At 57.5% G+C, this 21,549-nt stretch overlaps 2 protein-coding genes across 3 annotated transcripts; one reads left to right on the forward strand and one right to left on the reverse strand.

Moving 5' to 3' along the window:
* Positions 1-515: 515 nt before the first annotated feature.
* LOC119111016 (coatomer subunit beta) lies at positions 516-11,861 on the reverse strand. Of its 2 annotated transcripts, none has more exons than XM_037234836.1 (17): positions 11,794-11,861; positions 9,845-9,940; positions 9,443-9,672; positions 8,830-8,999; positions 7,950-8,157; positions 7,556-7,693; positions 6,160-6,327; positions 5,597-5,724; positions 4,902-5,117; positions 4,342-4,587; positions 3,501-3,843; positions 2,980-3,183; positions 2,373-2,597; positions 1,906-2,091; positions 1,551-1,640; positions 1,029-1,181; positions 516-759 (listed from the first exon to the last, which is right to left on the reverse strand). In XM_037234836.1, exons 2-17 carry the CDS (start codon positions 9,930-9,932, stop codon positions 682-684), a joined length of 2,871 nt encoding a protein of 956 aa, XP_037090731.1. In that variant the 5' UTR covers positions 9,933-9,940; positions 11,794-11,861; the 3' UTR covers positions 516-681. The 2 variants fall into 2 exon arrangements, with proteins under 2 accessions (XP_037090731.1, XP_037090730.1); XM_037234835.1 differs by having other exon boundaries at positions 11,737-11,803.
* A 331-nt stretch (positions 11,862-12,192) lies between these two features.
* Positions 12,193-21,173, forward strand: LOC119111005 (NF-X1-type zinc finger protein NFXL1). The gene is made up of 13 exons (XM_037234824.1): positions 12,193-12,282; positions 13,923-14,217; positions 14,392-14,519; positions 14,972-15,105; positions 15,445-15,623; positions 16,061-16,199; positions 16,594-16,717; positions 17,069-17,299; positions 18,040-18,171; positions 18,605-18,913; positions 18,957-19,055; positions 20,044-20,175; positions 21,057-21,173. The coding sequence occupies exons 2-13, from the start codon at positions 13,926-13,928 to the stop codon at positions 21,171-21,173; spliced, it is 2,016 nt and encodes a 671-aa protein (XP_037090719.1). The 5' UTR covers positions 12,193-12,282; positions 13,923-13,925.
* Positions 21,174-21,549: the final 376 nt, after the last annotated feature.

The following is a 21,549-nucleotide window of genomic DNA, read 5'->3' on the forward strand; positions in this document are numbered from 1 at the left end:
CTCCGTGTAGTCGATGAGGGCAGTGCAATGATATACGCCAGTTGCGTAACTATGCGAGGCCATCATTTATAATCAACGCGAATGCTCAGGACCACAATGTTCCAAGTACAACATCCCATCTCGCGCTCGGCCGGTAGGAGACATCGCTACGTAATGGGAGAGGTTCTGTAGTTCAAGCCCTCCTGCCAAAACAGTGCTCTTTCATATATACAACCCGTATGACCCGTTTACGCTAGGGGAAAGCTGTTACGCTGTGTAGAGCTTCTGCGTTACGCAGAGTTTGTCGATACTCAACGAGTCACGTGCAATACATGGTGGCAATACTGTTTTGATTTTACTCCAGCATCGCACGGCAAAATCGCGGAGCTCCTTTATCGCCTAGGTCATTATATTTCAACCTGCCTTGCTAGTGCTCGCAACTCAAGTGATAACGGGGAGCACATTCTATAGAATACGTTTAAATGTGTTCCGAGTGTTTCGTGGCTTAACCATCGTATATAAAGAACCGCACATCATACCTCACCCCATATATATTATTTCAAATAAGAAAAGAACGAACACCCAGCTCCTGCACGTCCCGTAGGCGCCTTCGAGGCCGCCCACGATCAGCATCCAGCAGGGGAGGAGCCGAGGACCACGCTCCGGAATGGTGTCCGGTCGGCCGGCGGGGCGGACGGCCCTCTACGCGCCGGCGGGCGGCGTGGCGCGCGCCTTCTTCTGCACCTGGCTGATCTTGTCGCCCAGGCTGAGCGCCATACCCTGCCGCACGACACCCCACTGGTCAGCTGGGTGTGGGGGAGGGGGGGGGGGGACGCCAGCCGGCACCAGATACAACCGCCTCATCAGATGAAGCAACGGCAAATGATTGTACGTGAAATACGAACACTACCAGAGTCATACACCAAAAACAATGACACCACATTGACAACCCGACACCTGCGCTACAGTGACACCCGCCACGTATCACCGTCCCACGCGCGGACAGCCGACAGCCCTACTGGCCCGCTCTGGCCGGGCCGGCCGCTCACCTGGCTCTTGGCTCGGATGCGGATGTGGCCGATGACGGGAGCGTCCGGCTTGTTGAACGGCTTCTCGACGCTGAGGTTGGCCAGCGCGTCCTCGCCGAAGATGGAGCGGGCGTACAGGTTGGCCGCCAGGAAGCCGCTGTCGCCCGACAGGCCCTGCGACGCGGACAGAGCGTGAGCCGCCAGGGGACGCGGCCCACCCACATTTGACGCTGCCCCGTCCAGGGCGCTGACAGGAGGGCATACTGGCTAGCAGGAAGTTCTGCGTCAGGCTTCGAATAACACTACAAGCTGATCATGAGAAATCTGTTCGACTACCCTAATGAGATGTTATGAACCACTGTGAACCACTCGGCCGAAGTGTACATCAATCGAGGAGTGCGCACGACCCCTAGGTGCGACGTTAGAACAAGGCGACGATCCGCTGACGTGAACCACGAGCCATCCATGAGTGGCGCCACACTTTGTCCTGTATCGCGAGCCGGCCGGCTTCAGCTCGATGGCTGGCGCCTGGCGACGCCGCACCTTCTCCGGCGTGAGGCAGCGCATGTTGGTGGAGGTCATCAGGTGGGTCAGGTAGTCGTTCAGGTCGGTCAGCGTCGTGTTCACGGACACCTGGCGGTCGCAGGTCGGTGTCAGACGTCCGGACACCGCATGACGCTCGGCTGTCACCGAACAAGCACACCACCAACTTCACTCAACACTCAACACGAGCAACGCGACGAACCTGGCATTAAGCAGCTCACTTAAAAGACATTCTGAGTCCATTCTAACAATCAGCCTACAGATAGAGCTTTCAGGCGAATCATGTCTACTTCACCCGGCTCTCGACGGCAGCGCCACCACGCAGCAGCGTGTCGAGACGCGCCGACAGGCCCACCTTGTTCTCCCACTCGAACTCGGCCCACATCTGGCGGAACTCCTGGTCGTTGCAGGTGGCCGGCACGATGTAGTCCATGATGTCGATGTGGATGTCGTTCAGCACCACCACGTTGCGGTCGTTGCCGGCGCCGGTCACGTCGTACACGATGTTGCCGAAGATGATGGCGTTCTCCGTGCTCGCCACCTGAGGCGCACGGCCAGAACGTCCGACACACCGCCTCTATGGCGCTCCGCAGTGCACACTTTCACGACTTAGCTCCTGTACTAATCCATCCCCAGAAGACTTGATAAAAATAATTTGAATGGACAACATATGCACAACAATGGGAAACGCTACCCATGCTCCTGATGGAGGTGGGATGTAAGGACGTGTCAACTGAGCGAGGACATGCGGCACTGAATCTCTGTCGTAACGTGACGCACGGTGGTTAACTTACAGAGCCCTCGACGATGGTGGACACGCACCTTGACATTGGCCTTGATGTTGGCGAAGTCCTTGGGTCCGAGCACCAGCGGCGCCGGCTTCTCAACCAGCTTGAGGTCTCCCAGCGTGGCCAGCTCCAGACAGCAGTTCTGCAGCGTGTCTGACGTCTGGTTCACCACCAGCACGTCCAGCACGATGTCGTACTGGTTGACGTTTACGTACGCCTCGGCGTACACAGGATCCGAGAAGCCGGTCAGCTGCGTCACCTGGCAGGGCGCGAGCACACGTCAGGCGGCTGCAGAGGCGAGGCGGCGGCCGGCTCCGAGCAACACGCGCGGCCGCCGTCCGCAGCGACGTCACAGGCGCGACGGCCCATCGGCACCGGACAACGGACAACGGACCAGGAGCGTGCGACGGTCGGCTGCGACGTTAGCGCAGGGCGAGCAGCCAGCCAATGGGTTCATAGACGTTATTGACGCAATTTAGACAGCCGTCGCAGGAGCTAGCAACCACAGTCAAACACCACTGCTATCTGAAAACCTTGTAAATCCGGGGCCAGAGGCTACACACCACCAACAATGTCGCCGTCACACACACACACACAGTGCAGCCGGTTCACTAGCACACGGTGACGGGAGAGGGGCGCACCTTGCTGAGCTTGGACGAGCTGAAGTCGGCGGCCGACTTCTTGACGACGCCGACGGCCTGCGAGAGCGAGAGCTCGAACACGTTCTCGCTGCCGCCCAGCTCGCCGCGGCCGGACAGCTGCAGGAAGGCGATGGGCGCGTCCGGCTGCACGGTGAGCGCGGCGCGGTCCTTGGTCTGATGCGTTACCTCGGCGTCCGCCTTCACCTGGCGACGGTCCACGGCGTCAGACCGGCCGCAGACGGCGGGCACACGGCGACGGTGGCACGGAGCGCACTCGGCGGCTCCGCAGGCCCGTCGGTAATGTCCCGGCCGAGGTCCGCGGAAGCGGATATCACACTGGCAGAGGTAGAGCAACGACAGCCTGCATCCACTGCATCGGCACCATTCAATGCCGTCATATACGAACACTGCCCATCTTAAAGCTACTTTCCATCACGGCGTGAAAAACAAACGCGACTCCGCCACGCCACCCGTGCCCCGCCCCTTTACCCCGTTAACATCCTCCTCGCGCCCCCACCGACCTTCAGCATGGAGTTAAGCGCGTCCTTGCAGGCGTGCAGGAAGATGTTCTCGAGCAGCGGGCTGGGCTCGGCCACCACGCGCAGGCAGAGCTGCAGCCGCTCCAGGTCGTCGTCGCTGATGGCCTTGTCGGGCAGGCCGGAGCGGCCCAGGTGCATGATGCTGGCCATGATGAGCATGACCTCGCCGCGCACCCGGTGCTGCTTGACGGGCGCCGACACCAGCCGGCAGTAGCGCAGCGCCAGCTTCGCCAGCGTGGCCGCCAGCACCGAGCCCACGAAGAAGTCGCCGGCCATCAGATACTTGCGCAGCGGCGGCCGCTCCGCCTCCTTCTTCTTGGTCGACCTGAGGCAGAGCGCCGGTCAGGGCAGCTGGAGACGAGCCAGTCGGCTGGGGTACAAGCACGTGACGAAGCCGGTCCTCGGTGCCGGCCTGTCGCGCAGGTGACATCAACAAAGCAGAAATACAACAGTCCCAGCCTCCGTTACAAAAGTCCACCAGGCAGCACCAAGCAGACACGTTGACCAAATGAGTCTCATCAGGGACCAAAGATTGACGCACGATGACCATCATCACCGCAGGGGAAGAGGATGTTCCGCCTGAAGGGCCGTCACGGCCGCTATCTGGGCGCTGCCGCGGCGTCCCGCCCCCGGCTCATGAGCTGCTCTTAGCGCCCCCGCGCCGTCCCGCCCTCCGGCCCAACAGCTGCTCTCAGTGCCGCCGCCGCGTCCCGCGCCCCTGGCGTGCCACCCCGCCGCCGGCCCATCAGCTGCTCTCAGTGCCGTCGTGGCGTCCCGCGCCCCTGCCGTGCCACCCCGCCCCCGGCCCACCAGCTGCTCTCACGGTGCTGTGCTGAAGGCCGACTGGGTGGCGTAGGTGCCGTCGGCCGTCACCAGCTTGTGCACGGTCTGCTGCTGCTGGGCGGGGTCGTCGTCGGTGAGCTCGCCGGCGGCGCGGCGCCGCTCGTCCTCCACCAGCGGCAGCTCGCCCAGCGCCTGGCGCACCTGCGTCAGCACCGCCTGCACGTCCTCGGCGCTGGCCGCGAACTCGCCCAGGATCCAGGTGGCTGCACGGTGCACGCGCACAGACCTGCGCCGCGCGCCGACGCGCACAGTCAGCGACGCGACCCGGATGTGACCGGTGATGATCATGTTGTCAATGGAGCGCACCGAGGCGATGGCATGCAGACGAAACTAGCCAAAGCTGGTCTTCGGTGACAACGTTAACTAGTGACCTCAAACGCATTCCCAACTGGGGCGGCAATAAGAGCCGACGACGACGATGCTGCTCTCCACATTCTTTCACACAAGTCCCAAGGGAGTTCTGACATCCAGAGGGGCTAAGCTCCCAATCAGTGGGACTTCGCAAGACGCAGCACCGGCCCGCCGCCTCCAACCACTGACCCGATGAGGGGGTAGGCCTCCAGCAGCTGCTCCAGCACCAGCGGGCGCAGGTGCTCGAAGCGCTGCACGGCCTCGCGCAGGAAGACGAGCACGTCGGAGGCGGCCAGCTCATTGGTGTCCGAGAGGAACTCGGTCAGCAGCGGGATGACCGTGGTCGAGACGTCAGAGAACTTGATCGAGCACGTGTGCAGCGTGCGCACCAGCAGCTGTCGGTACCTGCCGCGGCCGCACATGGTGAGTGTGTCAGCCAGTCGTGAACGACCGGCCGACGTCCCGGCCGGACAGCGGCCCGTGAGCCGGCAGAGCAGGTACGTCAGTGACAGTGACGTCAGTGAGGTACCACTACAGTACGCAGCATAGCACTATTAAACGCAGCTGGCCCTGTCAGCGAGCCCGGCGCTGTTAGCAGCACGCGTCGGCATCACAATGCGAGACGCCGGGATGGCGCAGACTTGACGCTCACCTCACGAATACCTAGGTCAACCACGGGACTGAATGGTTACCTGCCATGATAACCAGTGCACAGGGCCCGCCAAAATAATGGGGCTAGGTCAACCACAGGACTGAATGGTTTCCTGCCATGATAATCAGTGCAGAGGGCCCACCAAAATAATGGGGGCCACTCCTCGACGCTACAGCGGAGATATCAGTGAGGCAAAACAACAATCAAAGTGATCAGTTTACGCAGGACTCACTTTCCAATGTCTTCGTGCTCGACCGTGTTGTGCGTCTTGGTGACCTCCTTCTTCAGCACCAGGACCATCTCCTCGACAGTCCGCAGCGTCACCAGATCCATGGCCAGATCCAGCGTCTTTTTGCGCACCTGAGCAAAGGGCGGTTTGTGTGCTTAGTAACACTGCCACCGGTCAGCGTACAACGCCACACAGTTCCGAACGCAATAATAGCAAGTGCCTCCGTGAGTGGATACACAGATAAACTAAATAGCCAGTCACGCAGGTGATAGTCAAGACACCATCCTAGCACATGGCTTACCATAGTTACCAATTAACAAAATCACTGATGGCAAATGAGTCTGCTTTAATACTCTGATAAGCCTCGAAGTGGGAAAGGAGAGGGGAAGTGTTACAGCCAAAGTAATCATCCACCCTGCATATCACCCGCAGCCGAAGCTTGCGACATCATCAAGATCAGCACTCTGCTCGATCCTTGTTGCATTCCTCTGTCCCCACATAACCTCTGCCTGGCCGACCTCTCCGCCTATGGAGGCCCCTGGCCTGGCCAGCCGTCGCCCGCCCACCTCCAGATCCGGCGTGGCCAGGATGCGCAAGATGTCCATCACCAGCTCCTGCAGCACGCGCTCATGACTGGGGTGCTCCTTGAGCGCCACCAGCCGGTCCAGCACGATCAGCTTGACGTTGTTGTCCGACTCCTTCAGGATGATCTCGATGTAGGTGGTGGCCGCGGCCTGACGGCAACCGAGAACGCGCGCCATCAGCGACGGCAGCGGGACTGTTACTCCAGAGCCCGCTTACTGCTTGGGTCTGAGAGTCTGCTGCTATGACTCCAGTCTGGTACGTCAGCCTAGTCTGTTTGCTAGTCTGCGGTCGTAGCACAGTAGCTCCGGCTGGGAGGCTAGCGTGATCCAGCAGTACCCGTTTCAATATTTCCCAAACGCAAACACGGCCCTCGGCTTAAGACTGCCGCAAAGCTAAATACGAACAGACACTACGCTGCATGTCAGTGAGTGCGGACACGAGTTCGGGGCACAGATCGTGCGACGGGCGCGCTGGCACGTGAGGGTGACGGTACTGATCCGGACGGCGGCGACGGTACTGACCCGGACGGCGGCGGGAGGGTGACGGTACTGATCCGAACGGCGGCGGGAGGGTGACGGTACTGACCCGGACGGCGGCGGGAGGGTGACGGTACTGACCCGGACGGCGGCGGGAGGGTGACAGTACTGACCCGGACGGCGGCGGGAGGGTGACGGTACTGACCCGGGCGGCGGCGGGAGGGTGGCAGTGCTGACCCGGACGGCGGCGGGAGGGCGACAGTACTGACCCGGACGACGGCGGGAGGGTGACAGTGCTGACCCGGACGGTGGCGGGAGGGTGGCAGTACTGACCCGGACGACGGCGGGAGGGTGACGGTACTGACCCGGACGACGGCGGGAGGGTGACAGCGCTGACCCGGACGGTGGCGGGAGGGTGGCAGTACTGACCCGGACGGCGGCGGGAGGGTGACAGTACTGACCCGGACGGCGGCGGGAGGGTGACAGTACTGACCCGGACGGCGGCGGGAGGGTGGCAGTACTGACCCGGACGGCGGCGGGAGGGTGGCAGTACTGACCCGGACGGCGGCGGGAGGGTGACGGTACTGACCCGGACGGCGGCGGGAGGGTGACGGTACTGACCCGGACGGCGGCGGGAGGGTGACGGTACTGACCCGGACGGTGGTGGGAGGGTGGCAGTACTGACCCGGACGGCGGCGGGAGGGTGACGGTACTGACCCGGACGGCGGCGGGAGGGTGGCGGTACTGACCCGGACGGTGGTGGGAGGGCACCGGTACTGACCCGGACGGTGGTGGGAGGGCACCGGCACTGACCCGGACGGTGGTGGGGGGTGGGGGGGTGGGGGGAGGGGGGGGGCGACGGTACTGACCCGGACGGCGGCGGGAGGGTGGCAGTACTGACCCGGACGGCGGTGGGGGCCGAGCTGAGCGTCACCAGCGTGCCGGCCGCCTCGTACCGGACGGCGGCGCTGCTCGAGTTCAGCAGGTTGTAGATGCAGCGGATGAACCGGGAGCGCTCCGACGGGTTGGCGTGGCACACCTGTCCGCCGGCACACCACTGTCAGCGGTGTCGTGCGCCACAGCCACCACAATACAACCCGAGCTATCACAACACAGCCCACGCAGCAACAGTCACCACCGCTTCTCCGCGATACCGGGCACAGAAAGCTAAGCGAACTCAGAGCATGGAGTTTCAGACTGGCCTTGGCCAGTGCAATACAAACCTATCACCATGTCATCCGGGAGCCACGCGCCACACTGCGTATGGGTCCAGCAGCGTAGCCGCGGCGGCGCACCTTATAGATGAGCTCGACGATCACCAGCTGCAGGATGTCGCCGAACGTGTTGACCTGCTCGATGCAGGAGGAGAGGTAGGCGAGCGCGCGGTCCTGGTCGGCGTGGATCAGCATCATGAAGGCGTTGCGCCGGCACGACATGTCCTGCTCGCCCTCCAGGAAGCTGGCGATCAGCTCCGGAGCGTCCGGTATCAGGAAGTCGAAGTTCCTGCCGGCAGAGGCGGCACAGGCGGTCAGACGGAGCAGCGGTAGAACGGGACGGAGGTGAGACGGAGCAGGTGGTCAGACAGAGCAGCGGTGAGACGGAACAGCAGTGAAGTGGAGCAGTGGTGAAACAGAACAGGTGAGATGAGGCAGAAGTGAGACGGAGCAGCGGTGAGACGGGACCGAGGTGAGACGGGGCAGCGGTGAGACGGGGTAGCAGTGAGACGGAGCAGCAGTGAGATGGGGCAGTGGTGAGACGGAGCAGCAGTGAAACAGGGCAGCGGTAAGACGGAGCAGCGGCGAGACGGAACAGCGGTGAGACGGAGCAGATGGTCAGACGGAACGGTTGGTCAGACGGAGCGGCGTTCAGACGGCGGAAGGAATGACAAGTTAAGGTTAAGGATTGTAAGGCTGCAGCAGTGCAAATATATTACTGTGTAACAGACTCCAAGCAATCATTCTGCTCTTGGGCTCTGCAATTGTCGAAAACGAATGCAACGCTTCCTCTTCCATGTCCATAAGGCAACAGATACAGTGCATAACACCAACATGGCATAAAATTCGAAGCGCACAGGCAGCATTTGTACCGGCAAAGCCTACGCCCGGACAGCCGCTCCTGCTCCCGAGTAGCTCCCGGACAGCAGCTGCCTCCACATTAGACCAGGGCGACGCCCACCTGTAGATGGTGAAGATGGCCATGACGGCGTTGCGGCGCACGTAAGAGTGTCGGTGCTCCAGGCAGGCCTGGATGGCCGGCATCAGCGGCTCCAGCAACTCGGGCTCCTTCAGCTTGCACAGGAAGCGCAGCGTCGAGCCACGGATGTACTCGTTCGGATGTTGTAGGTCCTGACGGGTCAAGCAACGTCCGTCAGCGCGGGATACAAGGCAATCGGCGTCCGCAGCGGGGGACATCTGCCAATTGACGTCCGCGGCGCGGGATACCTACCGATCGGAGTCCGCAGCGAGGGACACCAGCCAATTGGCGTCCGCAGTGAAGGACACCAGCCAATCGGCGTCCGCGGCGCGGGACACCTGCCCATCGGCGTCCGCCCGCGTGGGACACCAGCCAATCGGCGACCGTCACCGCCGGGAACCAGCCAATCGGAGTCCGTCAGCGCAGGACACCAGCATAGTAGCAGGCCACTCACAACCAGGAATAGCCCTGGCTTTCAAAATCGGAGGCGGACATTTGGCAGGCCATGACACTTCATATGTCCAGGGCAGACGCTGCTGCTGCTTAAGACCTTGCATCAAGTGCTTGCCGTCCGCCGAGACTTTCCTGTACCCACCTTACGGTACGCGTCGCACACCAGGATCATCTCCTGCATCAGTTTGCCATCTGGCAGGGTTTTGGGCACGATCTCCCAGAAAATCAGCAGCAGCTTCTTGATGGTGTGGTCTTGCAGTGGCAGCACAAAGCGGATCACCGTCATGAGGATCCCAGGTATCTTCTCGCCCGAGAGGATGGCGTGAATGCATTTCTTCAGTGCATCCGTCTTGGTTCGAATGTCACCCTTTTCTGAAATGAGAAAGAAAGCCTTCACTTTTCCACGCACAAGCATCAGTACGAATGTCACGAAGAACTTTGCTGCTATGTCAAGCAGTTTTAAATGCCCCACATTGCAAGTGTTTTAAAAACAGGACAAGTGTTGATGTCAAACATTTTCCACACAAAATTACAGGGCACTCACCTAGGTCAGCCTTCAACTGCTGTTCACTGGGCTGTTCAACATCAGATGGTGAGGCAATCAGCGTGTAGCAGGGCTGCTCTGTCGCCATGACTCCTGCTGCAAACGGTGCACAGTTGTGATGATATATCTGCTGCAAAACCAAATCCATTGCTTTGCTAGCATTGTGCAGTGTTTCAACATTTGACCACTTGGGTAGAAGATGTCAATATTTTGCATGCTGTTACATCCCTGGTTTGGGATTTATTACCTGTTGCTCATCCCCTTACTCAAAATCTGCAATCAACATCAAACCAGGCAGCAGTCAACCCAGCACTGAATAATTAAGTGCCCCAGGCTTGACAAATAAGCTGGACTAGTTAGATGGCTGGGTTCAGAGTCAAAGGGCAACCAATTAGCACCAATGGATCATGTACACGCGGGCTGTGGAGACTGCCGGAGAACCATGATTGTGATGGCATGAATCTACATTTACATCCTGGACATTTTACCTGATGAATTTTTGACTGATGAAACTGCGCTCTGGGTCATTTGAGGGTGTCCAACAATTATGAAAGAAAAGCAATCCCATATGAAAGATACAACCATAAGATGCCATGAAAAATAGCAATGATGCTTTCATTGTGAAATTGATGCACGTCAAAAGGAAAATGCTGGAACACATTGTTGGCTCTGCAGCCTTCACTGTCTCAGATGCTGCTGATACAAATCAACATGAAATTATGAGTAAACTACATAGCTATCCAAATTTTTACAACCTTTTTGTAATATTTTAGCTGGGCAGGTAGCCATCACCTTCAGATGAATGTGCATAATACAGGATAGGTATTAAGGTGAATTTTTTGTCATATTCACCAATTCATTTATGCAAGCAAATTTTTGGTGCAAATAACCTAGCCTACACCTCTAGTTCTCAGATAGTATTTAGCATTGGACAGAAGACACATTTTCCCACCTACAAATACTGCCCGAATATAAAGCAGAGACACACAAAAACTACATAGAATAAAAGCTTAATTTTAGATGAAGACATAAAGCTTAAAAGCTAAAAGCTTATCTTCCCATCTATCTACAGTGGTGCTACTCAATGACCCTGTGAGCACAGTTTCAAAGATGCTTCTTGTTCTCAGGTGGGTAAGTCTATTGAGTGCTAATTGAAATAACAAGGTGTGCTTTCAAAATACATTATATATTTGAGACAAAGCTTGGTCAATGGACATTTTCTGAAAAAATCATTAGGAGCCTAGGAAAGCAATCTAAAAGCTGATGAAACTGCTATAGAAAATGACTACCATTGACAACTGCTCCACTGTGCCCTACTTCTACATCATTTAACATGCTGAATCTTTGACATTTATCTAAAAACCATGGGGACAACAGCATCTTTCAATCACATTCAGCTGGTGGCAGTGGGATGTGTAGGAGCTATAGATAAAGACCATAAACAAACCCAGATCAGTGCCATACACTGAGGAAAGCATAATCAAACTCACTGTCTATGAGTAGATGCAGAAGCTGCTAATTTTCCTGGGTACTGAATGCATTGCAAGGAAAAGTTATTAATGACATGGTCGAGAGATTCGGCCGTAACCCGCAAGCAGTGTCCCTCGTTCAATCGTGAATGTGGCGTGCGATGCTGTCGAAGTTGCAGGAGCAGCTTGCCTCCATCTGACATCGGTCACAGAGAACAATTTTTTTACATTCTTTCCAGTGTATATTTGTGGAGAACAAAATGTCTAGGGGCTAAAAACACCAAGAAACATCCAAGTTTCAGACAATGAGTCCTCATGGCCTACAGCTGTTTGCTTAGGCACCGCTCACTTATTGTTGTTCTATATCATCCCAACACGAAACCTCCTATCACCCCAAATAAAAATTACACAATGCACACTTACCGGCTGTTTTTGCTCCTCGTCAATAAAATTATGAAATCACTAACACAGGACACTTACCTTACCGGCAACCGCTTCACAACACGCCCAACAACACCCAATCCAAATAATGCCGTACAAATCTTAATCCACCAAGACAATAGTGACGCATCACTGCCATCCACGTAGCAATATTAGTAATGTCACTTGAGTGCAATCTAAAGTAGAACCGGCTATATTCCCTTTATAACAAGTTAGGGGAAGATTCAATACACTATTTTACCTTGAATAATTCAAATAATACTAGGTACTGAAAATTTTTGACACTTCTGTTATTTTGTTGAATATTTTGTTCTGATATAATAAGCTCCAAAAAACGACCAGTATGAATCGGTACTAATAACTGGAAAGGAAACATGCCACTAATTTGTGCAAGTTTGTTGTAGCTGTGGAGTTTTTGGTCTAGGCATTTGGGGCGTGCTCTTATTGTGCTTATCCGGCTCGTGCGCTTTCGTCGTCGAGATGTAAAAATATGCTGTGAAGAGGGTCCTAAGCTGGTGAATATTCTTGGTATGTAATATATTCGCAAATACCGCGTTTTAACCGATGGGTTCAATGCTGAAATCGGCGTAACGCACACGGCAGATATGCAGGGATTGATCCAGATGGGCTAATAGAGGTATTATGGGGGTAGGCAGGGCTGCCTTTTCCAATACTGGGTTTTCCAGACTGCAATTTGTCCAGTATGCTTATTATGTTCTGTTCACACTGCCGAATTACATTCCATGAGACAAGACATGGATATTTGCATGGATTCATGGGGATGTGTGTATGGGGATGTATGTAATATAAATGATTTTCTCAGTGGTTTGGTGGTAGATCTGGCTTTACCTTTGTATGAAGATTGATAAGAATGTTTTCTTTCATTTGACAACTGGATGGCATTGAAGTTCAATACTAGCCAACTGTTGAAAATAGAGACCCACTTCACATTATTGCTGAGCTATTTCTTACTGATTATCTTCTGGTACAACCTGCATGGAAAGTGATAGCTGATGGTTGTTCAGCTGGGTCTGGTCATGTATGTACCTACCTACATGTGAATCACTTGTTGACCTACATGTTTTGCATTTTAGAAAAGCAGGTATTTCCAGCAATTGCAGGGATAGATACAAAAATTACTGTTTACTGATACTAAAACCCATAGAGGTAGAGTTCACACAAACTCATGAAGAATGCAGATTGATTATTATGAATTTAAACTATATTTTGTAACATGCTGTGCCATATGGGTACATCTTCGTCTTCCCCAGAGTTGAAAAAAAAAATATATTGTTCAGCAAAGTGGGGGACTGCTGTCTCTGGCATCACTTCTATACAGCTGTGTGGTCACTGAGCCTTGACTGTCACTCTTTGAATAGTCAATTAGAAGATATATCTTCACTTTCATGCCTGCTTGGCCAGATGGAAAACCAGTACCTTGGTACCATAGTTGGCTCAGCTTGGTGATTATTGGTAGATGACTTTTATATTCCATGGACAAAAGAGTGCTGATACCTATTCCAGCTGCCATTTCAGATTAATCAATTTAAAACTTGATATTTGTGTCCAGTTTCCTTAAAGCATAACTGGTGTCTAACTCCTTAATTGACTTATTTTCCAACCCACACATTTTACATGCTAAAATACATTATCACTATGACCATACAGTGACTCGTGAACTGGACATGGGCCTGTCATTAAGTATTTTGGAATTAGAAGCTTGTGATGGCATTACCACAGCACTAATACAAAACAGATCTATATTTTTAATGTTCCCTTATTTATCCATCTGACAGTTTTATGTATTTTGCCCTATTTTGGTCAGAGTTCCTGGGTCATTATTGTAACACAGCTTTTATGTAGTGAACTCAGTTTTATTGTGCATATGCATAATTTTTGGAAACTTGTTTTAGCTATCATGGAGAAAAAGATGCCAATGGTTTTCAGTTTCAAATGTGCGCCATTTCAGCTTCCTTACTAGTTCAAGATCACCATATCAGGGATGGTGAAATGAGCTGCTCTTGGCATCACTTAAGTACCTTCATGTGTGCCTAATCTTAACATTGTCTTATACTCCTAATCACCTTTCCAGTAAAGATCATTGGTGTATTGATTGGCCATCTGTGCCTACCCTGTTATGACCAGCTACATGCATTGGCCACCCACAGATAATGCCGGGACGAGGTGCTGGTCGCGCCCGCGCTGCTCCAGCCTGGGGTGGCGCCGGCCAGCCAGCGGTGGGGCGGGGCAAGCCAGCAGCTGGGCGGGGCAAGCCGCCGGTAGGTCGTGGCAAGCCTGGCGCCGCGGCGCCGGAGGTCAGTCAGGCGCAGACGGAGCGGCGGTTCGCCGAGGCGTGCGCCGAGATCCGGGCCGCCTCCGAGAAGCACGTGGCGCAGTACGAGCTCTCCGACTCGGAGGAGGAGTGGGACGACGTGGACGATGACACCCGGGACCGCATTCTGGGTGAGCGAACGCCGCGTTTTGAGTGTTGCATTTAGAGCGCCGCTATGCACTATTTTGCGTTGGTCGTGGACTTCGAATATCACCGACGAGAAATTTGTTAAAAGACTGGTGGTGATCATGCACATATGTTTTCGGAAATGGACCCATAGCATGTCAAGATTGTTGTACTTTCAGGCAAAGTCTGCAATCAGTTTACTGGGAAAGACGCGCTGGGAAACACGTCCGAGTATCTGCAGCGGGCCCTGAACGCTGACGCCAGCACGTGCCTCATCTGTATCGGCACTGTCAAGCGCGCAGACGCGGTGAGAAGAGCACGCCTACAATGGAGCAACGCGTGGAGTGAGCGTGACAGCGGCTCACGTGTCCGAAGGCAACAAGTGTAGAGCATTTATTGATATCACGTGCGCCGTGCGTGCTGTGTGTACACGCTGTATACGATTGAACTTTATTTAAAACTTATCCTCAACCTCCTGGAGAGTGAGCTGTGTTTATTCAGGACATGAATGGTCAGTGATCACAAAACCCGTCAACTTCCGAAAATTGTCGCTTTCTGTGTAGTCCCTGGGATGGGTCTTGACAAGAGCACGCTGGCTGGCCTGGTCATGTGAGCATACCTTACCGTGCATACCTCTTACCATGCATACCCCGCCGATGCGCTGACCGGAGGATGCGTACTGGCCACGGCTGAGCGCGCGCCCCGAAGCTCCCGCTGACGTCACCACCATGTCCTGACGTAGCGTGGTCGTGCCGGTAGGTGTGGTGCTGCTCCGGGTGCTACGTGGGCTTTCACCTGGCGTGCGTGCAGACGTGGGCCCGGGACAGCCTCAGTCAGCAGGAGCTCCGCCTGGAGGACGGCGACGCCAAGGCCGCCCAGCTGGATTGGAAATGGTACGGCTTCCTGAGAGCCGGCGCTGAGTCGACGGCACCGTGGCATGCGCATTGTCTCTGTTACTGTGCCACACCAAAGGATCAGGCATGGGGTCATATTGTATTGCCCAGCGTGGATGTGCATTGTGTCTGGCATCATTGTACATCGGTGTACATCCATCTTTTGTACATCCGTTCATGTGCATCATTTTATGCTACGTATATCAGCTTCGGCTAATGCTTCAGTAGGCTGATGCAGGCAAATTTGCATAGGCGATTTCGAATACCTGTGTAAGGCTGGTGTGTTCCGTCGTGGTGCCGCTATCGCGCCGTGACCTGGTGTGCGCCCGCCGCGCGCAGCCCCAACTGCCGGTGCTCGTACGGCCGCGCGGAGATCCCGAGCCGCTACCTCTGCTACTGCGGCAAGCAGGTCAACCCGCCGCTGGACCCGTGGCTGCTGCCGCACGCCTGCGAACAGCGCTGCGAGCGGCCGCTGCGGCCCGACTGCGGCCACACCTGCCTGCTCCACTGCCACCCGGGTACGCGGCGTCCGCGGGCGGGCTGGGCGCCGCGTCGCCACGCAGCCTCCGGGCGAGTGGCGCCCGAGCGGCGCGCGACGCTCTGGGATGAGTCATGAACTGGTGAGGCGCGGTACTGCCCAGTACTGATCGGCGTGCGCGTTGATCCGCGGCAGTGGCGTGTGTCTCGGTGATGTATTACCTACGAGATCGTTTGCGGCAGCTGGATCCTGGTCCGTGCACCATGGGTACTAGGTGCGTGGTTCCATATAACCTGGAGCTGTTCGCGCTGCGGCCTGCTACGCTCTGCCAGTGACGGGCCGTCCACCCTAACCAGTCACGTCCTTGCCGTCTTTCCTTTGCCCTGCCGTCTTTCAGTGCCGTGCCCGGCCATGCCTCGGCTCGGCTCGTGTTTCAGTCCCGTTTCCGTCCCTGTCTTAACTCGTGCTGCGTTTCAGGTCCATGTCCACCGTGCCCGGTGACCGTGAAGACGCGCTGCTACTGCGGCGCGTCCGGCCCCGACACGCGACGGTGCGGCAGCAAGGCCTGGTCCTGCCGCAAGCCCTGTAACAAGACGCTCGACTGCAACACGCATCGGTATGCTGCGCAAAGCACGACGACTTGTCACGCCTTGAAAGTGTCATGGCAACCGCCTGGAATCAGTTGAAAGGACCATTCTGTGTACGGTTTGGGATACACCTCGCCAGGCGTTCCTGACCGTTGCGCCTCACGCCACTGGAGACAGTGACTGCTCCGCCCATGAGCCGTCGAGTGTAGGCGACGGCTCCTGACGCGGTGCCCGTGCTGTGGGTGTCGCCGGCGCTCGCCGTTGACCGGTTGCGATGTCGGCAGCTGTCCGGAGCCCTGCCACCCTGGCGCCTGTCCAGCCTGTCCGCAGACCAGCCGTCGGGTGTAGGCAGCAGCTCCTGACGCGGTGCCCGTGCTGTGGGTGTCACCGGCGCTCGCCGCTGACCGGTTGCAATGTCGGCAGCTGTCCGGAGCCCTGCCACCCGGGCGCCTGTCCAGCCTGTCCGCAGACCAGCCGGCAGCCCTGCAACTGCGGCAGTCAGGCCCAGCTGCGGCCCTGCGCCAGCCCCCGCTGGCAGTGCGATAAGGTAACCGACGGGCGAGCAGTCAGCACGACAGGCTCCGTCAATATCGCGGCGGCACCATTTCCTCGTTACGCCCGGCCTGGCAGGTCAGCTGTTCAAGATAACTACCGCCGGTTTTGATGCACTTGGCTTGTACTGATGCAGCGTAGTTCTGATTTTGTTGTGTGCGTGTGGGTGGGGGAGGGGAAATGTGCACTCATGTAATCACACCTCACTAGCCTTGCAATAGGGGCATCGCCACCGTTTGTATTGCCGCCGCAGCCGGCTGTGTTGACGATGACGGAGCCCCGGTCAGCCAGCCGACCGGCCCGCCCGCTCGCTCCTCTGACCCTGCCGTGACCCTCTGTGCGGCAGGTGTGCGGTCGGCCGCTCTCCTGCGGTCACCACCGATGCGACGCCGTCTGCCACGCCGGCGCCTGCGGGCCGTGTCCGCGCGCCGACCGCCGTCGCTGCCCGTGCGGCCGCACGGAGGTGCAGCAGCCCTGCCACGAGGAGGTGGCCACGTGCGGCGACACATGCGACAAGTGGCTGGCGTGCGGCGTGCACCGGTGTGCCGACCGCTGTCATGCCGGCGCCTGCCGACGGGTGAGCCGGCCGCCGGAGGCTGCAGGGCCGGCCGCTGCGCTGGGTCGCGCTCGTGGACGGGTCGAGATCGTGATGGGTTGCGTCCCGCTCCGCTCCTTTGCAGTTATACTGTCGCTGGTTTCAGCTGCGTTGGTGGGCCGTTTGGCCTCAGTGGTCAGGTTTCTGGAAAGCCTCTTCGCGTTGACGTGGGTTTAGGAGGAACGTATTGATATTATTGAAGAATCGCTTGGAGCTTGTAGGAGGTAGGAGAAAGTGCTTATGTGCTGTATCCGGTTGGTCACTGCCGGTCGATATTGTTTGGCGGTGTCGTGTGGCTAGTGATTACGACATCCCCCTGGCTGATGTCTAGGTGCCCACCTCCGGCCAGGCGCGCGTGTCAGCTGTGACATCAGTGCCCCGACGGGGGAAGGGGAGGGGGCTGTTTCGTTTGTGGCGTCCGTCCCTGGCTGAGGGCCTCTATGTCGGTTGTGGCATCAGTGCCCTGACCGCGGGCCTCTGTGCCGGCTGTGACGACAGTGCACTGACTGGGGGCCTCTGTGCCTGCTATAGCGACAATGCCCTGCCCGGGGCCTCTGTGCCGGCTGTAGCGACAGTGCCCTGACCGGGGTTCTCTGTGCCGGCTGTAGCGACATTGCCCTGACTGGGGACCTCTTTGCCGGCTGTGGCGACAGTGCCCTGACCGCGGGCCTCTGTGGCCGCTGTGTCGACAGTGCCCTGACCGGGGGCCTCTGTGCCGGCAGTGTCTGCAACTGCGCGTAAAACGTTGCCGCTGCGGCAGGAAGGAGAAAGAGATGGTGTGCGACAAGGAGTTCACCTGCGAGAACAAGTGCAAGCGACTTAAGGATTGCGGCAAGCACACCTGCAACAGGAAGGTGGGCACGCACGCAGCACGAGCCTCGGGAGTAGAAGCTGGTGAAACGGCTTATGTGTGTCGGCCGCTGAAAAGCTGGTCTGTCAAAATAAAACGATATATGATGCAAAATAGCTATTATTATTTAGCAAAGGAACAGCACACCCTCCACGTAAGCGTTTTGTGTGCACCGTTCTTGTGAGATGTACTGTGCAGCTCTTGATCCTTGCTTAGTTATACACCAAGTAGGATGGATGACCTAAGGAGATCATATTTTCTCTTGGTGTGCTGTTTGTCCAGGGCCTGGCTGTGTCGGTGGCTGACTGGGTGACTGTGACTATGACAACGTGACATGTGCCTAAGTCGAAGCACTCGCGGACAAACGAGTGGCACAGTGGGGGATGTCATCGTGTCTAACCAAAATAACGAGCTCTGTGCTGGCGCGGCGTCGGCAGTGCTGCACGGGCGACTGCCCGGCGTGCGAGCTCACCTGCGGCAAGACGCTGCCGTGCCGCCAGCACAAGTGCTCGTCGCCATGCCACACGGGGCCGTGCTACCCGTGCCCGCTGACGGCCGAGCTGCGCTGCCCGTGCGGCGGCGCGCGCCTGACGGTGCCCTGCGGCCGGGAGCGGGGCGCGCGGCCGCCGCGCTGCCGGCGGCCCTGCCGCGCGCCGCCCGACTGCCACCACCCGGCCCGGCAGCCGCACGCCTGCCACGAGGGCGCCTGTCCGCCGTGCACGCTCGAGTGCGGCCGCGAGCTGGGCTGCGGCCCGCGGCCACCGCTGCCCGCGGCCCTGCCACGCCCAGGTGACGCGACGCTTCGTCAGCGCCAAGAAGGCGGCCACGCCCTGGGAGAAGCCGCAGGAGCAGCTGGTCACCGTCAGCCTGCCGTGTCCAGCCTGCCAGGTCAGCTGCCGCCGGCAGGTCGCCCTCTGATGGGTCAGGTCACGGCAGGTCGCCCGCCGGCTCGGTCAGGTCAGGTGTGGCAGGCCGCCCTCTGATTGGTCAGATCGGGCGCGGTAGTCCTCCCACCGGCCCACAGTGCTGTGTACTCTGTTTAGGTGCGCTGTTGGGTTAGGCGCCGTGCTGTTCGGTGTGCCGCGGTTGCGTGAGTCCGCTCCATGTTGTTACTTCTATGTTCTCACAGCCTGAGCGACCGCCTTCGCCGGTTGCGTGTCACCGTTGGCCGGCTGCAGGGAGGGCTAGCCGCACAGTGACGGATGTCGGTGACGGGGGAGGGGTGGGGCTGCACAGTGACGGGCGTCGGTGCCGGGGAGGGGTGGGGCCGCACAGTGACGGGTGTGGGTGACGGGAAGGTGGTGGGCCTGCACATGACTGGCGTCGGTGAGGGGGAGGGGTGGGGCCGCACAGTGACTGGCGTCGGTGACGGGGAAGGGGTGGGTCCGCGCTGTGACAGGTGTGGGTGACGGGGAGGGGTGGAGCCGCACAGTGACGGATGTGGGTGACGGGTGAGGGGTGGGGCCACACAGTGACGGGTGTCGGTGACGAGGGAAGGGTGGGGCCGCACAGTGACTGGCGTTGGTGACGGGGAGTGGTGAGCCTGTACATTGACTGGCGTCGGTGACGAGGGAGGGGTGGGGCTGCGCAGTGACGGGCGTTCGTGACGCGGGAGTGGTGGGGCCGCACAGTGACTGGTGACGGGGGAGGGGTGGGACCCCGCACTGACGGGTGTCGGCAACAGGGGAGGGGTGGGCCCGGACAGTGGCGGGAGAAGAGTGGGGCCACACAGTGACGGTGTCGGTGACGGGGGAGGAGTGGGGCCACACAGTGACGGCGTCGGTGATGGGGAGGGTTGAGGCCGCACAGTGACTGATGACGGGGGAGAGGTGGGACGTACAAGAAGCGGTGTCAGTGACATGCCCCCGCCGCGCAGGCGCCGGTGCTGGTGCCCTGTCTGGGCGAGCACGCCCAGTACCCGATGCCGTGCGATGTGGCGCGGCCGGCGCCGTGCGGCAGGCCCTGCGGCCGCCGCCTGGCCTGCGGCAACCACAGCTGCCAGCAGCCCTGTCACCTGGTGCAGCAGCCGCCCGACGACCAGCAGGTCAGGCTCAGCGCTGGTCACCGGGGATGCGTCTTGGAGTCTATGTCAGGCGCCGGATACCACGGGCGCTTGGTGACCGGTCGTGAGGATGGCCGTGGCGAGCGATGGGGCAGTGGCTGTCGGCTGTTTTGAACAGTCCAGTTTTCTCAATTATAGTTAGATGGATTGGACCTACTTATGATCTCATCTTGGTGCCTTGGTTTGTGGTTTTTTATTAAAACTATATGGTAGTTTGCCTGGTTTAAAAACCTACCAAGTGCCACGAAACCGTGTAGGACGTATTTTCTGTTATCAATTGCGATGGTTCGGCGTGGACTTAGCACTGTCAGTGACGACGCTGCTTTTGTATGGTAAGATTCACTTTCAACATCTGGTAGTCCAAAGGATATGCATATATATATATATATATATATATATATATATATATATATATATATATATATATATATATATATATATATATATATATATATATATATATGTATATATATATATATATATATATATATATATATATATATAATATTGCCAGTAAATCTGACGTGTGCCTCTTGTGTCATGTCGACGGTCATGTCGTGCACCGTCGTTTGTCATTAACATTATAGCAGCTTTTCAATGACATGTTCACTGCCTGGTCGTGGACTCGATGACGCTCCGTGCCGGCCGTCTGCCTTCTCTGACGCCCGGTGCGCCGCCTGCCGCAGGCGGGCGACACGTGCGACACGTGTCAGCTGGCGTGCACGCGGCCGCGGCCGGCCGGCTGTCAGCACGCGTGCCCGCGCGGCTGCCATGCGGAGCCGTGCCCGCCGTGCCGCGAGCACCGCCGGCTGCGCTGCCACTGCCAGGTGGGCCTGCTGCACGTGCGCTGCCACGAGCTGACCGAGGCGACGGCCGAACAGACGGAGCGCCTGCTCTCCTGCGGCAATACCTGCCCCAAACTGGTGAGACGTGGCCCGAGCTAGCCGCACCGTACCGGAGCAGGCGGTGGAGGGGAGGCTCAGTCTGTGGCCCTGGCACTGGGTCTCAAGATGAGGGACTATTTGGATTAGGTTCGCTGATACTCTGAGGGTTCTCTAGTGCATACGCATATTGAACGGCCTTGAAAAGTTGATTTCAGTTGGCTTTTAACCCTCGGACTTTTTACTTAATTTGATATGTTAAGCGTGTGGCAGATATTTCCGCCATTGCACGTAACCTTATCCGTCGATTTCTTGAACAAAGCATTTCCATATTCTGGAGAACATTGGTCCTGGTCATTTCCTAAAGTGTGCAAGTAACTTCGCAAGTAATTCTTGATCCGCGCACGTGCTTCCGTGATTCTTCCACTGCGCCAGTCTC

Source organism: Pollicipes pollicipes, unplaced genomic scaffold (assembly GCF_011947565.3).
Source record: "Pollicipes pollicipes isolate AB1234 unplaced genomic scaffold, Ppol_2.1 Scaffold_7255;HRSCAF=8741_pilon_pilon_pilon, whole genome shotgun sequence".
Taxonomy (NCBI): domain Eukaryota; kingdom Metazoa; phylum Arthropoda; class Thecostraca; order Pollicipedomorpha; family Pollicipedidae; genus Pollicipes; species Pollicipes pollicipes.

What these genes read in the sequence shown, in the direction of transcription:
- LOC119111016 (XM_037234836.1), bottom strand. Translation starts at nt 9,932, where the DNA reads ATGGCGACAGAGCAGCCCTGCTACACGCTGATTGCCTCACCATCTGAT. An exon ending in ACATCAAGGCCAATGTCAAG is followed by an intron (nt 2,092 to 2,372) that starts GTGCGTGTCCAC and finishes CGTGCGCCTCAG; the next exon opens with GTGGCGAGCACGGAGAACGC. An exon ending in GCATCCGAGCCAAGAGCCAG is followed by an intron (nt 760 to 1,028) that starts GTGAGCGGCCGG and finishes GTCGTGCGGCAG; the next exon opens with GGTATGGCGCTCAGCCTGGG.
- LOC119111005 (XM_037234824.1), top strand. Translation starts at nt 13,926, where the DNA reads ATGCCGGGACGAGGTGCTGGTCGCGCCCGCGCTGCTCCAGCCTGGGGT. An exon ending in CCTGCTCCACTGCCACCCGG is followed by an intron (nt 15,624 to 16,060) that starts GTACGCGGCGTC and finishes GCTGCGTTTCAG; the next exon opens with GTCCATGTCCACCGTGCCCG. An exon ending in ACCACAGCTGCCAGCAGCCC is followed by an intron (nt 20,176 to 21,056) that starts TGTCACCTGGTG and finishes TGCCACTGCCAG; the next exon opens with GTGGGCCTGCTGCACGTGCG.